General features: G+C 38.6%; 1 protein-coding gene across 1 annotated transcript; it reads right to left on the bottom strand.

Moving 5' to 3' along the window:
* Positions 1 to 543: 543 nt before the first annotated feature.
* Positions 544 to 1,500, bottom strand: LOC103212420 (olfactory receptor 18-like). Its single transcript, XM_007958398.2, has one exon. It carries the CDS (start codon positions 1,477 to 1,479, stop codon positions 544 to 546), a length of 936 nt encoding a protein of 311 aa, XP_007956589.2. The 5' UTR covers positions 1,480 to 1,500.
* Positions 1,501 to 13,378: the final 11,878 nt, after the last annotated feature.

Below are 13,378 nucleotides of genomic sequence, written 5' to 3' on the forward strand. Positions count from 1 at the left end.
GGCAGTGTTTCGTTCTGCTGTGCATGGGGTCGCTATGAGTCGGAAACGACTCGACGGCACTTAACAACAACAACAACAACAACACTTAGGTCAGTAATTTCCAGCCTTTGCTGCCCAAGAGTACCTCCTGAGGTACTTTCAAAGTTTCCCTGTTTACCACATACCTCAGTATAAATGAATCAGAATCTCTGGTGGTACAACTCAGGCATGATATATTTAGAGATCACCAGATTTTTTTTTTTTTTCCTTTTTAAAGAGTTGTGTATTTCACCAAGATGCCTTTGCGTGAGGTGACAAAAACAAAATGTTCTAAAGGTGTTACGGTACTCAGTTAGGTAGCTGTTATGACATACAACTCATTCCAGAAATTAACAAATCTAAAAATAAAAAAGTGCTAAATAAACATTCTTATATGAAACATCAGAAGATATGTAAACCATGAAAGGCACAAAATTTATATAACCTAATGAGAATGTTTCCCAGCTCTGCAGTTTTGGTTTGCCTGCTACTCTAATCCACAGACAAAAAAAGATAGCACATGTATTAAAAACAGATTGTTTTACTGAGAAGTCTCTGCAGTGCCCTCTTGATATCCCTGTTTCTCAAGCTGTAGATAAAGGGATTCAGCATGGGAGTGAAAATAGTGTACGTCACTGAAGCCACTGCACCACTCCTGAGAGAAGGTGAGAGAACTGAACTGAAGTACACTCCAAGAGAAGTTCCATAAAATAAGCAAATAGCTGACAAATGAGAGCCACAAGTGGAAAAGGCTTTATACTTCCCACCTGATGATGGGACTCTCAGAATGGAGGAAACAATTCGCGTATAAGAGAACATGATCCATGAGACTGGAACACCACCAAAGAAAGCTCCAATACAATACAGTAATATGGTACTGGTCGAGGAATCAGAACAGGCAAGGATGAAGAGTTGTGTCGGATCACAGAAGAAACTAGGGATTTCCACATCTGTGCAGAATTTAAGTTGTGACACCATCAAACAGTGCAGCTGGGAGTCCAAAAAGCTAATGAAAAAAGATAGCAAAACCAGAAGACCACAAAGGCGGGAGCTCATGGTGACTGGGTAGTGCAGAGGGTGACAAATGGCCACATACCGGTCATAGGCCATTGCAGTAAGAAGCAGACTGTCCATACATCCAAACAAAATGAAGAAAGACAACTGAATGAGGCAGTTTACATCTGAGATGATTTTGTGATGTGTTTGGATGTCATTAAGCATCTTTGGCACGGTGGTGGAGGTGAAAACAACGTCAGCCAAGGACAGGTTGGAAAGGAAGAAGTACATGGGAGTGTGGAGGTGGTTGTCAGAGCTTATGACCAGGATAATGACCATGTTCCCAATCATGGTGACCAGGTACATGGACAAGAACATTCCAAAGAGAAGTGGCTGAAATTCTGGATCATCTGAGAAGCCCAGGAGGAGGAATTCAGAAGCATGTGTTATATTCTGTGGTTCCATGAAGCAGAGACACCTTTAGGGAAAGAAAAGAAGAGTTTACAAAAGGAAGTGAGTAAGTGAACAACCAGCAAGGTGACGATATTTTGAATTCTGGAAATTCACATGCAAAGCATTCACATTTAAGTACCCTATGGTACCTTCAGCAATATTTCTCAGTTGTAGCAAAACCATAACTCCTGGAACTCTTTCTTCATTGATTTCCGTACCCTCTTCTCTCCACACCCACATTGGAGGCACTCTACTGAAGAATGTTAGAGGAGCAAAGACATTTAGAGATAATAATTCATAAAGACATAAAACAAGCAATGCAACAAGAAACAGAAGACTTCAACAGACATATATGAACATACCTTTATTCCCATTGTTATGATTTATCAATCAGAGATCAACAAAGAGGAAAGAAATAGCTATTTTAACGGAGATCACATAATATAGGCAAGTAGTAAAATAGTTATTGAAAAACTAAAAGGCATGAAACAAAAAAGTAAAACAATGTGTATTGCTGTGAGGCTGGAAGTTAGGCCACTGGTATTTCAAATATGAGCAGGGTCACTGATGGTGGGCAGGTTTCAGTGGAGCTTCCAGACTAAGACAGATTGGGAAGAAGGACGGGGATATCCACTTCTGAAAACACTGGCCACTGGAAACCTTATGAAAGCCTGTGAAACACTGATATGTACCAGAAAATTTTATGAATGGCCCTGGAACATTGTCTGATATAGTGCTAGGAGGTGACCTCCTCAACTGGGAAGGCACTCAAATTATGACTAGGAAGGGCTGCTTCCTCAAAGTACAGTCGATCTTAATGGTATGGATGGAATGAAACTTTCAGGACATTTATTTGCTGGTAGGACATGACTCATAATGGGAAGAACTAGCTGCAAACGTTCATTAATAATCAGAACATGAAATGTATGAAGCATAAGTGTAGGCAAGTTGGATGTTGTTAAAAATGAAATGCAAAACATAAAGATAGATACCCTAGGTATTAGTGAATGGAAATAGATTGTGATTGACCTTACTGAATCAGTCATATGGTCTATTAAGTCAAGAATGACAAATTAAAGAGAGGCAGCATCACATTCATCATTGAAATGAATGTTTCAAGATTTACCCTGAAGTACAATGTTGTCAGTGACAGGATAATACCCATACACCTACAAGAAAGACAAGTTACTACTACTCTTACTCAAATTTATGCCATAAACACTAACATAAAATATGAAGAAATGGAAGGTTTTTTTTTTTTTTTTTTTTTACCATTTACTGCAGTTTGAAATTGATGAAACATGCCATCAACATGTATTGTTAATTACTGGTGATTAGAATGCAAAATTTTGGGGAAAAAATTAGAATCATTATAGTTGGAAAATATGACCTTGGTAATAGAAATAACGCTGGAGATCACATGATATAACTTTGCAAGACCAACTACTTATTCACCACAGACACCCTTTCTCAACAACGTAAATGGTGGCTATAGAGATGGCTCCTGTGATATGCAGATAACACAACCTTGCTTGCTGAAAGTGAGGATGACTTGAATAACTTACTGGTGAAGATTAAAGACTACAGTCTGCAGTATGGATTACATCTCAACATAAAGAAAATGAAAATCCTCACAACTGGGCCAGTGAGCAGCATCATGATAAATGGAGAAAAATTGAAGTTCTCAAAGATTTCATATTACTTGGTTGCACAATCAACACCAATGGAAGCAGCAGTTTAGGCATCACACAATGCATTACACTTGGCAAATCTGCTGCAAAAGACCTCTTTAAAGTGCTGAAAAGCAAAGATGTCTCTTTGAAGACTAAGGTGTGCCTAACCCAAGGCATAGTATTTTCAATTGCTTCATATGTATGTGAGAGCTGGACAATGAATAAAGAAAACAGAAGAAGAACAGATGTTTTTTGAGTTGTGCTGGCTAAGAATAATGAAAGTATCATTGACTGTCAAAAGAACTCACAAATCTGGCCTAGAGGAAGTGCAGCCCGAAAGCTCCTTGGAAGTGAGAATGGCCAGACTATGCCTGATCTACTTTGGTCATGTTTTCAGAAGGGACCACTTCCTGGAGAAGGATGTTATGCTTGGTAAAGAGGAGGGTCAACAAAGAGGGGAAGGCCCTCAATGAGATGGACTGACACAGTGGCTGCAATGATGGGCTCAGTATAGCAAGTATTGTGAGGCTGGAAGGACCTGGCATTGTTTCATTCTGTTACACATAGGGTCACTATGAGTCAGAGCCGACTCGATGGCACCTAACAACAACGACAACATAGATGTGGCTATACATGTGGACCTCACCATATGGAATACACAGGAATCAAATCAACTGCATCTGTGGAAAGAGGTGATAGAGAAGCTCAATATCATCAGTCAAAACAAGGCCAGGTGCTGACTGTGGAACAGACTATCAATTGCTCCTATGAAATTTAAACTTTAAACCAAAGGAAATTAAAACAAGTCCATAGGAGCCAAAACACAACCTTGGTTACATCCCCACTGAATTTAGAAAGCATGTGAAGAATAGATTTGATGCATTGTACAGCAATGGCCAAAGACCAGACGAGTTATTTGAATGGCATCTGTGCTACATTGTTGTGATCTGGGGACAGATGAGAGGTCTCCATTTACTGTGCTGATGGGGAAGTGCCTACAATAGCCAAACCCAGTGTAGAAGTAATCTAATTCTAAATGACCTTTCTCTGACCTCTACCAGATCTTGGAACAGAAACTTCACAGGCCTCTGAGCTGAATATTAGCACTCCAGGGCCTCCCCTCAGGCTATCCCAAGTGTGCTGCTTGTCCTAATGAGGAGGAAACAGTGTCTCTCAACCCCTCTATGTCTGCTTACATCTCACAGTGTCACCCACAGCACTCACTGGATTGCGCTGGATCTCCACTGGGACAGAACGAAAGTCTATGTGTCCACCACCCCTCCTGAGGCACCTTTCTCAGGATTGGAAGGTGGATAGATTCAGGCATGGACTTCCTGAGGCAGACAACCACTGTAGGGTAGAGATGTATGTATGGAGCTGGCAGGACTGCAATGGAAAAAGTGAAGCCTGGATAGCAGAGGCTGCTTATTTATGGTTGGATGGCCTTGAGACCTAAATGCCCAGAGCTCACAATTTGCCAAATTGGTGCATGTCATTCCAATCCCTGAGGACTTGTTAACATTAATGAAACAGGAAGAAGAGAAAGTGAAAGTCCATGGTATCTGGTTCCTCCTTTACTAAGGAGGAAGCTCACCTCTATTCTTCACTTCTAACTTCCAAGACATAGGGATCTTAACAGGAAAATGAAACACTTTTTTTAAAAAAAATATTTCAATTTTTAAAAATTAGAGTGTGATTATATATCCCCAACCATTTGACATAATAATGTAATTTAAAGACGATCAAACCCTTTTAGGAGTCTCTGTGTGGTGCAAAGATTAAGTGCTCAGCTACTAGCTTAAAGGTTTGTGATTTGAAACCATTCAGAGGTACCTTGGAAATCAGGCCTGGCCATCTGCTTCTAAAAGCTCGCAGCCTTAAAAATGATATAGTGCAGTTGTACTCTGCACATATGGTTGTGATGAGGCAAAAATCAACTCCACTTTTTGAATTAAGGTTTGTGTCACTAAGAAAATAAAAGAAAAATGAAAAAACATTGACATCAAGTTGGTTCCAACTCATAGTGACCCTACAGGACAGAGTAGCACTTCATAGGGTTTCCAAGGCTCTAAATCTCTATGGAAGCAGATGACTCATCTTTCTACTGTCAAACAACTAGTAGGTTTAAACTTCTTACCTTTTGGTTTGTAGTCAAGTGTTTTAGCCACTGAGCCACTAGAGCATCTTAGGAATTAAATTAAGAATTATAGAATTAGATTAATTAAAGAATTAAAATTAAGAATTAAAGTTCTTTAAGAAGAACTTCTTATGTACCATTCTGTAGTCCTTGGTTGTAGTTTGGGGATTTTTGCTTTGGTAATGTATGGATTTTTTGTTTTTGTAAATCAAATGATGCAACGATGTTTCAGTTATCAGCAGGATCACCAAAGATGCACAGATTTCAGCAAAGCTTCCTGATTAGTATAGATGAGGAAGATTTCCAAAGTCATAGACTTAAGAATACCTGTGATCATGAACATGGTGTGTGACTAGGCAATAATTCAATTTGTTATAATTAAGTTCACTAGGACCAGAGCTGACTCAATGAAAGCTAACATTAACTGAAAGTGCTCACTTCACTCCAGAGTAAAATTTTCTTTTAAGATTTGTGTTCAGAAACCTTGAATTTTTTAGTAGAATGTGTTTTTAATATATCTATTTTTTTTACCTTGTAGGTAAAGTAGGTTTTATGGGAATAATAGCCTGTTGCACCTTTTACATCCAATCCTCCAGCCCTCCTAGCTCAGAGATCAGGAAATGGCAATTGGTATGTCAATAACTGAAATGAGGTAACCGTAAACATATATCCAATAAATTGTGTATGGAGAAAGGGATGTTATTTATCTGTGTGTAAATATAAGGTAGAGAGTAATTTTTGGAGACCAAATGACCAAAATGGTGGTTGTTGTTGTTATGTGCCGTCAAGTCATACCCAACTCACAGGGGCCCTTACTTGGGTTTCTGAGACAGTATCACTATGGAAGTAGATTGCTCAACCTTCCTTCTGAGGAGTGGTTAGTAGGTTTGAACTGTCAGCCTTCTGGTAAGCAGTCAAGTGCTTTAGGCACTATGCCACCAGAGCTCCCAAATGATAGATGTGTAGAAGTCAGTTGCAGAAGGAGAGGCTGGGTGTTGAGATCTTTTAGAATTCTTGGACAGTAGCAACACTTTACATTAGACTGAAATAATTTCACAGTAGTTAGTAGGTAAAGGATATCAGAGGAAATGAGGGAAATCCTCCTTGAGATGGATTGACATGGTAACTGCAACCTTGGGCACCAAACAGACCAAAGACTGTGAGGATGGTGCAGGATCAGACACTATGGTTATGCATTAAGGCCACTAGGGGTCGGAGTTGGAATGAAGGCAGCTAACAACAGTAAAGTGGGAATCATATTCTAGTCACTTCCCAACATGAATGTAGAGGACAGATATATGAAAATAAACAAAAGTGTGTTCTTATGGTAAAAAGTGAGATTTTCTTGCTCCTTTTCCAAATTTCCTCTCATGTCATGACTATCGTTGAAAGAGACATAAAAACTACCATCTTCCTGTACCCTGTTATAGGTACCTGCAAGTTCAAATTTTTATTCCCATTTTATTTATAAAACATATCAAACCCTATTTTTATTCAATGGTTCTTACTCTTGAACATGTCCATTTGTAAGACAGGAACGTGGAAAAACAACTACCTACCAGTGATCCATATGTGTTCATTCCAAAGAAGGGTAATCAAACACAATGTGAAAATTATCAAACCTTTTGATTACTCTCATACGCAAATAAATTTTTCCTGAAAATAGTTCAAAAAAAGCTGGGGCTGTAAATAGAGAGGAACTGCCAGAATTCCAAGCTGGATTCAAAAGAGGACATGGAACTAGGGATATCATTGTTGATGTCAAACAGATTTTGGCTGAAAGAAAAGGATACCTGAAAGAGATTTTTGTGTGTTTATTTTGACTATGCAAAGACATTTGACTGTGTGCATCATAACAAATTATGGATAATAGTTTTGAAGAATGGGAACATCAAGAACATTTAATTTGGCTCAGATGGAACTGGTACATAGACTAAGGGGGCAGTGGTTTGAACAGAACAAGTGGATATTGCATAGTTTATTATCAGGAGAGGTGTGCATTAGTTTTATATTCTTCCACCATACTTATTGAGTCTTTACACTGAACAAATAATCTGAGAAACTGGGCTATGTGAAGAAGAATGTGGCATCAGGATTGGAGGAAAACTCATTAATAACTTGCCATATGCAGATGACACAACCTTGCTTGATGAAAGCAAGGAGGAGCTGACATAGTTGCTGAAAATCAAAGACTAAAGCCTTCACTGTGGTGTACACTTTAACATAAAGAAAACATAAATCCCCATAAATGGACTAATAAGCAACATTCTGATAAAAAGAGAAGACTGAAGTTATCAAGGATTTCATTTTACTTGGATCCACAATCAATGCCCATGCAAGCAGCAGTCAAGAGACCAAATGATGTATTACATTGGGCAAATCTCCTGTAAAAGACCACTAAAGTGTTAGAAAACAAAGATGTCACTTTGAAGATTAAGATGTGCCTGACCCAAGCCATGGTAGTGTATTTGCCTATGTGCATGTAAAAGCTGGAAAATTAATAAAGAAGACTGGAAAATAATTATTGCATTTGAATTATGGTATTTGCTAAGAGTGTTGAATATACCATGGACTGCCAAAAAAAGAAAAAAGAAAAAGATAAATCTGTCTAGGATGAAGTACAGCCAGGATGTTCCTTACAAGCAAGGATAGTGAGACTTCACCTCTCTTAATTTGGTCATGCAGTTAGGAGGGACAAGCCCCTGGAGAAATATATCATGTTTGCTAAAGTAGATGGTCAACGAAAAAGAGGAAAACCCTCAATGAGATGAATAAACAGAGTGGCTGCAATAATGGACTCAGGCATGCCAAGGATTGGGAGGGTGACACAGGGCCAGGCAGTGTGTCATGTTTTTGTACATGGGGTCACTATGATTTGGAACCCATTCAACATCACATATCAACAAGAAGTACAAACAAAGGTCCATAAAAATGCAAAAAAAAAAAAAAAAAAAAAAAACCATACATTTTTCCTTTCAGAAGTTCTTAAGATCTTTATGGCAGGTATACTGTTCAGGCAGGAAGGAAAATACTAGATGTATCAATTCAAATCTCTCTTATAGTGAATATTTTACTCAACATAATACAAAGCGGAGATGGAACTAATATCTGGCCTTAAGTGTGCTATATTTTGAGTATGTAGATAAATTACATTCAGTTCCTGCTCTTGAATTATTCAAGGTCATATTGTGTAAAGATAAATTATAATTGTTTGTCAAATATCAAGGGTTAACCACAGTTGGAGTTTGAATAATTTATTTCAGTGGCATAAGCCATAGAGTAGATGATAATGAATTGATATCTATGTTTACTGAATTCTTACCATGTATATATATATATTTTATTCTTACTGGCTTTTAAGCTAAGTATCATTTAAAATAAAAATACTGGACAGCATGAGAGTTTAATAATAATTCTCAGTTCACATAGTTAATGAGTTAGAGGAGTTAATGTTGAAAATTGAATATTTTGCCTGAAAAACTCATTACCATATTATTTTTCACAATAATGCATCCACACAAATATGCATGTATAACTGGGCAATCCACTGTAGAGATTTACCACCTCAGAAACCTGATGGGGGTTGCTATGAGTCAGAATCTACTTGAGGGCAGTGGGTTGGGTTTGGGTTTGGATTACATGTAAGCACTACCACTTGTCTGTCAGATTGTTGTACTGTGGTGGCTTGCATGTTGCTGTGAGCTAGAGGCTATGCCACCAAGATTTCAAATACCAGCAGGGTCATCCGTGGTGAACAGATTTCAGCAGAGATTTCAGACTAAGACAGACTTGGAAGAGAAAGGGGCCATCCACTTCTCAAAAAATTGACCAGTGAAAACCTTATGAAGAGCAGTGGAATGCTGTCTATTACTGGAAAACTATGGATAGCTGTGAAACATTGTCCCAGATAGTGCCAGAAGATGAGCCTCTCAGGTCAGAAGGTACTCAGAATATGACTGGGGAGGAGCTGCCTGCTCAGAGTAGAGCCCAACTTAATTATGTGGATGGAGCAAAGTTTCAGGACCTCCATTTGCTGATGTGGCATGACTCAAAATGAGAAGAAACAGCTGCAGATATCCATTAATAATTGGAGCATGGAATATACAAAGCAAGAATCTAAGAAAATTGAAAGTTGTCAAAATGAAATGAAATGCATAAAGATCAATATCCTAGGCAATACTGAGGTGAAAGGCTCAGGTATAGCAAGGATGGTGAGGCTGGCACAGGACTAAGCACAGTTTCATTCTCTTGTACACAGGGTTGCTATGAGTTGGAGACAACTTGAGCTGAAATGGACTGGTTTTGGCCATTTTGAAACAGAAAATATTATGATCTACGATGCCAGGAATGAAATATTGAAGAGGAATGGAGTGGCATTCATCATCACAAAGAATGTTTCAAGATCTATCAATGTTGTCAGTGAGAGGATAATATCCATATGTCTACAAGGAAGACCAGTTAATAATACTATTTTTCAAATTATTGCACCAACCACCAAAGCCAAAGATGAGGAAATTGAAGATTTTTACCAACCCCTGCAGTTTGAAACTGATAAAACAGGCAATCAAGATGTGTTGGTTATCACTGATGACCAGAATACAAAAGTTAGAAACAAAGACAAATCACCAGTAGTTGGAAAATATAGCTTTAGTGATAGAAATAACACTGGAGATCACATGACAGAATTTTGCAAGATCAATAATATGTTCATTGCAAATACCTTTTTTCAATAACACAAACAGTGGCTATACACATGCACTTCACTAGGTGGGGTACACAGGAATCAGATCTACTACATCTGTGCCAGGGGAGCTCTGGTAGTGTAGTACCTAAGGCAGTTCAAACCCACTAGCCACTCCTTGGAAGGAAGGTTGGGCAATCTACTTCTGTAGTGATGCTGCCTCAGAAACCCAAGGAGGGGTCGCTATGAGTTGGGTCCGACTCGATGGCATATAACAACAACAACAACAACATCTGTGCCAAGAAGGGATGGGGAAGCTCGATATCTTCAGCCAAAAGAAGGCCAAGTGCTGACTGTGGAACACACCATCAACTGCTTATATGCAAGTTCAAGTTGAAGCTGAAGACAATTAAAACAAGCCCATGAAAGCCAAACTATTACTTTGATTATATCTATTCTGAATTTAGAGACAATCTAAAGTATATATTTGATGCATTGAATACCAATGACCAAAAAACAGGTGAATTGTGGGATGGCATCAAGAACATGACCCATGAAGAAAGCAAAAGGTAATTAAAAAGACAAGAAAGAAGAAAAGACCTAAATGGATGTCAGAAGAGACTCTAAAACTTGCTCTTGAATGGAGAGTAGCTAAAGCAAATGGAAGAAATGACAAGATCAAAGAGCTGAGCAGAAGATTTCAAAGAGCAGGTCAAGAAGTGAAAATCAATTATTCTAATGAAATGTGCAAAGACCTGGAGTTAGAAAACCAGAAGGGAAGAATATGCTCGGCTTTTCTCAAACTGAAAGAACTGATGGAAAAATTCAAGACTCAAATTGCAGTATTGAAAGATTCTATGGGCAAAATATTGAATGATGCAGGAAACACCAAAAGAAGATGGAAGGAATACACAGAGTCACTGTACCAAAAAGGATAGGTCGATGTCCATGCATTTCAGGAGGTGGCATATAATCAAGAACCAATGTTATTTAAAGAAGTTGAAGCTGCACTGAAGGAACTGACAAAGAACAAGGCTCCAGGAATTGACGGAATACCCACTGAGATGTTTCAACAAATGGATGATGCTCTGGAGGTAGTCACTTGTCTAAGCCAAGAAATTTGGAAGACAGCTACTGGGCCAACTGACTGGAAAAGATCCATATTTGTACACATTTCAAAGAAAAGTGATCCCACAGAATGTGGAAACTATCAAACAATATCATTAATATTACACACAAGTAAAATATTGCTGAAGATAATTCAAAAAAGTTTGCTGTTGTTGTTAAGTGCTGTTGAGTCATCTCTGATTCATAGTGACTCAATGTACAACAAAACAAAACACTGCCTGGTCCTGTGTCAGCCTCACAATCTTTGGTATACGTGAGCCCATCACTGTAGCCACTGTATCAATCCATCTTGTTGAAGGCCTTCCCGTTTTTTCATTGACCCTCCACTTTACCAACCATGATATCCTTCTCCAGAGAATGGTCTCTTCTTACAACATGCCTAAAGTAGGTGAGAACAAGTCTGGTCATTCTCAATTCCAAGGAGTATTCTGGCTGCACTTCTCCCAGGACAGACTTGTTAGTTCTTTTGGCAGTTCATGGTACTTTTAGCATTCTTTGCCAATAATACAACTCAAAAATATCAACTTATCTTCAGTCTTCCTTATTCATTGTCCAGCTTTCACATGCACATGAGGTGATTGGAAATACCACGGCTTGTGTCAGGTGCACCTTAGTCCTCAAGGAGATATCTTTGCTCTTCAGCACTTGATAAAGGTCATTTGAAGCACATTTGACCAATTAAGGTTGGGCAATCCTACTTCCGTAGTGATACTGCCTCGGAAACACAAGGAGGGGTCGCTATGAGTGGGGGCCGACTCGACGGCACATAACAACAACAACATATATATGTCACGTGATATCTTGACTGATGCTTCCATTGGTGTTGATCACAGAACCAAACAATATGGACTCTTTAACAACTTCAATCTTTTCTCTGTTTACCATGATGCTGCTTATAGGTCCAGTTGCGAGGGTTTTTGTTTTCTTTATATTGAGGTATAATCCATGCTGCAGACTGTAGTCTTCAATCTTCATCAGTAAGTGCAAGTCATCCTCATTTTCAGCAAGCAAAGTTGTGTCATCAGCATATTGCAGGTTGTTAATGAGTCTTCCTCCAATCCTGATGCCATGGTCTTCTTCAAAAAAGGTTAGAGCAGTATACTGACAGAGAACTTTCAGAAATGCAAGCTGGATTCCAAAGAGGATGTGGAATAAGGAATGTCCTTGATAATGTCAGATGGATCTTGGCTGAAAGTAAAGAATACCAGAAAGATTACTTGTGTTTTATTGACTATGCAAAGACACTCGATTATGTGGATCGTAACAAATTATGGATAATGTTGAGAAGAATGGGAATTCCAGAACACTTAATTGTGCCCATGAGGAACCTGCACACAGACCAGGAGGCTGTCATTCAAACAGAACAAGGGGATACTACATAGATTAAAATCAACAAGGAAGTACATCAAGGTTGTATCTTTTCACAGTACTTATTCAATCTTTATGCTAAGCAAATAATGCAAGAAGCTGGACTATGTGAAGAAGAGTGTGGCATCAGGATTGGAGGAAGACTCAGTAACAACATGGGATATACGGATGACAGAATTTTGCTTGCTGAAAGTGAGGATGACTTGAAGCACTTACTGATGAAAATTAAAGGCTACAGTCTGCAGTATGGATTACATCTCAACATAAAGAAAATGAAAATTCTCACAAATTGACTCAATGACACCTAACACATATAAGCACCAGAGATGAGGAAATTATGCAAAAAAAAATTCTGGCATAATGTGCCCATGCATAAAGCATACATGTGGTGTGACATTTCCAGAAGTGAATTTCAGCTTCATTCAATAGTCCAAAATTGCTGCTTTTGTTAGTTTTGTATAATAAAGATATAAACCATGGTCAAGAAGTCACATATCAAACTGTGGCACACACAGACAATGGAACACTATGCAACAGTAGAGAATAATGTAGAATCTGCAAAACATCTAACAATGTGGATGGATTTGGAGGACATTATGCTTAGTGAAATAAGTGAATCATAGATCAAATATTATATAGTTCACTTTTCTTTGTTTATTACCAGGTATGAGGGGTAATTCTTAGATAGGTTGAAATACACACACACACACACACACACACATATATATTTGTTGTTGTTGTTATGTGCCCTTGAATCAGATCTCATAGCGACCACTCCTTGGGTTTTCGAGGCAGTATCACTACGGAAGATTGCCACATCCTTCCGAGGAGTTGCTGGTGGGTGTGAACTGTCAGCCTTCTGGTTAGCAGTCAAGTGCCTTAGGCACTATGCTACCAGAGCTTATATATATATATATATATATA

This window comes from Orycteropus afer, unplaced genomic scaffold (genome assembly GCF_000298275.1).
Source record: "Orycteropus afer afer isolate SDZICR_OR568_19922 unplaced genomic scaffold, OryAfe1.0 scaffold00960, whole genome shotgun sequence".
NCBI lineage: Eukaryota > Metazoa > Chordata > Mammalia > Tubulidentata > Orycteropodidae > Orycteropus > Orycteropus afer.

What these genes read in the sequence shown, in the direction of transcription:
- LOC103212420 (XM_007958398.2), bottom strand. Translation starts at nt 1,479, where the DNA reads ATGGAACCACAGAATATAACACATGCTTCTGAATTCCTCCTCCTGGGC.